The sequence below is a fragment of the Lissotriton vulgaris genome, chromosome 12 (assembly GCF_964263255.1).
Source record: "Lissotriton vulgaris chromosome 12, aLisVul1.2, whole genome shotgun sequence".
In the NCBI taxonomy this organism is placed as follows: Eukaryota; Metazoa; Chordata; class Amphibia; order Caudata; family Salamandridae; genus Lissotriton; species Lissotriton vulgaris.
The window spans coordinates 808,896,416-808,901,350 of NC_141700.1; the positions used below are offsets into that span (position 1 = coordinate 808,896,416).

General features: G+C 41.2%; 1 protein-coding gene across 1 annotated transcript; it reads right to left on the reverse strand.

Annotated features, from left to right (window-relative positions):
• Positions 1-3,723: 3,723 nt before the first annotated feature.
• On the reverse strand, positions 3,724-4,656 carry LOC147678833 (olfactory receptor 2D3-like). Its single transcript, XM_086945752.1, has one exon. The coding sequence runs from the start codon at positions 4,654-4,656 to the stop codon at positions 3,724-3,726; it is 933 nt and encodes a 310-aa protein (XP_086801878.1).
• Between the last annotated feature and the right edge of the window lie 279 nt (positions 4,657-4,935).

Consider the following 4,935-nt stretch of genomic DNA (forward strand, 5'->3'; position numbering starts at 1 on the left):
CAACTTGGTTAGTGCACCCACTTGCTAGTCTCCAAACCTTCCCTTTTCTAAATTTTAGCCACCCCTAAGGTAGTCCCAAGGTACCCCCATGGGCAGGGTGCATTGTATGAAAAAGGTAGGACATGCCTTGATGTGCGTGGCATGTCCTGATAGTGAATTAGAGCCAATTTTGATTTTCACTATTGCAAGGCTACCTGTTCCCATATGCCAGATTAGGCAGTTTGATTATAATATCTTATAATCCTAACTCACCCAGGGAACATGGTAGAAAAACAAATTTAGTGTGCCTGAACTCAGAATGACACAATACATCTTTTAGTGAAGTTGGTTTTAACATTCTGTGTTTGAGAATGTCACTTTTAGAAAGTAGGAATGTTCTTGCCTAACCATCCAGATTGCTTCTGCTCGGTTCTCTATTCCATGTCTGGTTTGTTAGTGACAGGGGCTGGGGTGTCTCCAGGAGGCAGTGTAAGTCAGCACTAGGCTGAATAGATCTAACTGCATTTGGATTGGTGGGAGGAGTAGCACCTGGGCCTGAATAGGTCTGTGCCTGTCTTCCACAATACTGGCTCCACCTCCTGTGGTGCGTCTGATGACCCTGGCCCACATTGACAAAGGAAATAGTTGTGCACTGGCAGAATGCAGCCAGAACTGGTTTGGACTAGGTACAGATACTCTCTGCCTTCAGAGACAAAGTATTTGTGTGTATAAAAAGGGGTACCCAAACCCCAGCACTTTAGATCACTTCTGGGAGTCAAGACAACCCTTTGCCAAGGAGATGAACAAAGGAAGCTGAAGGATGAGACTGCCCCTGTGCTGTGCTGTTGGGGTTGGCCTGCACCAAGGAAAGGAAAAAAGGAACTGTGTGTGTACTTTTGCAATCTTGAAGAATAATCTCCAAGGGCTTGAATTGTGCTTGCCTCCTGCCTGAAGTCTAAGGGATTCAAGACTTCACCACCAGCTACCCCTGAATTTCCTTGCTGGGAATTATGCCTGCATAAAGGGGCCCACTGTTGTTTTGGCCCACTGAGAAGACTGCAAGTCGCTGGGAGCTGTAAGCGTGACGCAAGGAGAAGAAGCATGTCGCCGCTGCAGCAGTTGCCGTCGCATCACCGAAGAAGTGTGCTGCAACTGTTCGCCATCGCATCATCAACGAAGCATTTTGCATCACCAGAGAAGCGTGTCCCCACCGCAGAGGTTGCCATTGCATCACCGGAGAAGCGAGTCGCAAGGCCTGTCGCGGCTTAAACGTTACCGAGTTTCCCACACAGCCGCCGGGCGTGCACGCATTGCATCCGACGCTGTTGCATCGCATCAAGATGCCATTTTCTCACATCGCACGGATAATCGCATCGCGGTGCCATCTTGTCGCATAGCACCGGATTGCAGTTATAAACTGTCGCATCACCTCCTCTCAGGTAAGGAACCAACACATCACCTCCCCTGCACTGCAGTAAACATCCCACACATCACCTTCCATGTGACCCTTTTGTTTGTATTGCGTTACGCATCCAAGGTACTTTGAGAGTAAAGCGTTGCATTTACCATCTACATTGAACTAAGCTATTTTCTACCATTTTAAGGACTTATTTTTGATGACAGTATTGTGTATTTTTGTTGTTTGTTCTTCGTTTATGTCTAGTAAAGATTATTTATTTTTCAAAACTGGTGTGGTGTCCATTTGTAGTGGTTTCACTGTATTACTGCATGTGGTCACAAATGCTTTACACACTGCCTCTCAGATAAGCCTCCCTGCTCGTGCCAAGCTACCAAGGGGGTGAGCAGGGGTTATTTAGGAGTGTAGCCCCCTTATCCTGACTAGATGCAAGGGTCCTTATTTTGACAAAGGTACCTACCTCTGCCAACTAGAGACCCCCAGTTTTAGCAAGCTAAATATCAAGAAGACACACATTCTTTGCTCTGCATCCACTCAAATTACAGATCTCCCGATCATCCAAGAAACAATATACCTGGGGGTTAGGATTACAGCTGCTATAGATAAAATCCTTGATATGAATGTTATTTCAATAATGCATAATGTTGGAAAGGCTATATCATCTGCACCTTTCTTTATGTGGTTAAAGTAATGTTATTAAAATGTCGGTCTTCCTAAAGTTTTTATATATTTTCAGAACGGTTCTTCTAGAATTCTCCTTGTCCACCTTAGCAAAGATTGATAGGATCTGTCAGAGATTCTTATGGGGGTACCGTAAACCAAGAAGGGCGGCCAAATGGATGACCCTCCCAAAGCAGCAGGGAGGCTGGAGGATTGCCAACTTTTTTCTCTACTATTGGGCATCTATTTTACAACACATGGGTATCCTATTAGTTTAGGATAAGACTGAAATTCCCGAAGAAGCCAGACCAACAATATATGAAAAAGGGTTTGGGTCTGAAGCTAAGGGTTGTCTGGTCAGGGTTCTCCTACCCACCTATTATAAAAAACTAAATTTAAGATGTTGAAAGCAGCTTACAGGGTTTGGAGACAGGTATGGAAGAAATCGAAGATTTCAAATCTGAATGTATATACTCCACTTTCCGCTCCAGGTCTACTTCCACCAATCGTTCAGGACCAAATTACTTTTAGATGGGACGAAAATGAATTTGCATCCTGGGTGATCTGTGTAGGGAAAACAAGCTTTTGTCATTTATGAATCTGCAGGTAAAAATGTGGGTGGATAAAAGGGATTTGTTTATATATCCGCAGATACAGAGTTTTCTTGGTGGTAATGAGAATAGGATAAAGTGGATATACAAAAGGATTCCCTTGGAGGATAAAGGGAGGAGTATGTACAGGATTGGGAAGATCTATTAAAATATAATTCAATCTTTCCAGGATGATATGAAATGGGAAAAAAGGCTGGGGATGCAATCTTTATTGAGGACTCACTTGAGCTGGCAAATCAGGTGCCTATAACAGGGAGTCTTAGAAGCCAACATTTTATGTTCGTTTTTGATTTGTATTATACTCCAGCAAAAGTAAATAAATGGGCTGAAGTGGGAGAGGAGGAAAATGCAACAGATGCGGTATAGCTGCTGCTGATACTTTACACATGTTTTATTCTTGCCCCAAAATGGACTTCTTTGTGCAGGACCTTGAGGTCTTCCTAACTAAGGTCTTAGGGTTCCCTGTATCAATTACCCCAACTCTATTTATTTTGGGGCTATTAGATAGCACAGAGTTAAACAAAAGAGCAAGGCCAGAGATAGGTTCCCTGTACATTGCTATGGCTATTGTTCGTTCATGTGTTACTTTTCAAAGGATATGCTCTGGCCCTCCTACCTCTTCAACTAGAGGTCTAGGATGCAGGCTATTTTAAATATAGAATCTTCAGTGTACATGCTAAGGGGTAGAAGGAAAGGGGACTTTGGGCAAAAAATATGGGCCCCAATTAGAAATCTGGTGAATTTGTCCTTTTTTTTAAACTAGGAAATTTGTAATTATCAACTTATTTATTGCACAGACACTTTTCCTTCTATACTATCAAACGTAACCCATAAGGTGATTAAAGCTGATGCTCCTTGTATATTTGTGAATGAATTCTGTTTTTTTAATCTCTGCTCCTTCCATATGTAAATTGTGTGTTTTATGACGTATCCAGAAAATGTCATGACATGTACTAACCTGTTTTTCTTTAAAATTGAAAATAAATAAATAATACAAATATATTTTTTAAAGTACTGTTTTATCTTTATTTGACACATTAACCACATGCACAGCATTTATTTATTAATGTTTCTCCTTATAACTTTGTTTAGTGCCATCTTCACATCTCTGTTTCTCAGGCTGTAGATCATGGGGTTCAGCATTGCTGGCATCACTGTATAAAACAAAGAGGCTATTTTATCCGGATTTGTTGACTTTTTAGGTACTGGTTTCATGTATAAAAACATGGCTGATCCGTACATCATTGTGACAACAGTCAAGTGTGAAAAACAAGTAGAAAAGGCTTTGTACCGGCCTTCTGAGGAGGACATTTTCATAATGGTGATAACGATGCGGACATAGGAAATGAGAATAATCAGGGTTGGGGTCAACAACGTAAAGATTGTAAGAATGAAAAACATCATCTGTGTGAGAGAGGTGTCTGCACACGAGATCTTTAGGAAAGCTGTTGCTTCACAAAAAAAATGGTCAATGACATTGTTGCTACATAAAGGCACTTGTAATGCAAAAACAACAATTAGAAGTGCCAACACATTACCACCTAGCCACGAACAACCTAAAAATATTTTACAAACTGATTTGCTTATTATGACTGTATAGCGCAAAGGAAATGCGATGGCTATGTAGCGATCATAGGCCATGATGGCTAGGAGCAAAGATTCTGTGCATGCCAAAAGAAGGTAAGAGTACATTTGAGCAACACATCTGGAGAAGGTAATTCTTCTTGAAACAATGAATTGGTTTAGCAGGCTAGGGACAATCACTGATGAGTAACAGATGTCAATGAAAGAGAGGTTAGTCAGGAAGAAGTACATAGGAGTATGAAGGCGTGGATCACGGACACAGACTGTGATCAGGAAAAGGTTTCCGATAACAGTGACCATGTAAATCATTAAGAATAACAGAAACAGCAAGATCTGCATATGTGGGTCCTCTGATAGTCCCAGAAACAGGAACTCTTCTATGGAACTTTCATTCCTCTTCTCCATTAATCACCACTCATTCTCTCTGTAGGAATAAGGAAAATGAACATAGTAAATACATTTTACAGGAACCTAGTAGGTTAAAGTAAAAAAAAAGTTGGCCCAACAAAGAACAATGGAAGATTGTATTAATCTGATCTGCTGGTCAATGGTACACTGACCAAAAATGCAATCATCTTTTTGACATTTCTTGAGACATACTCCCATAAGTGTCTTATTTTTTTTAAATGTTGAACCAACGTTACTGCTGGCAAATGGTAGTCTCAGATTAGTGTAGGGTTAAAC

What these genes read in the sequence shown, in the direction of transcription:
- LOC147678833 (XM_086945752.1), bottom strand. Translation starts at nt 4,656, where the DNA reads ATGGAGAAGAGGAATGAAAGTTCCATAGAAGAGTTCCTGTTTCTGGGA.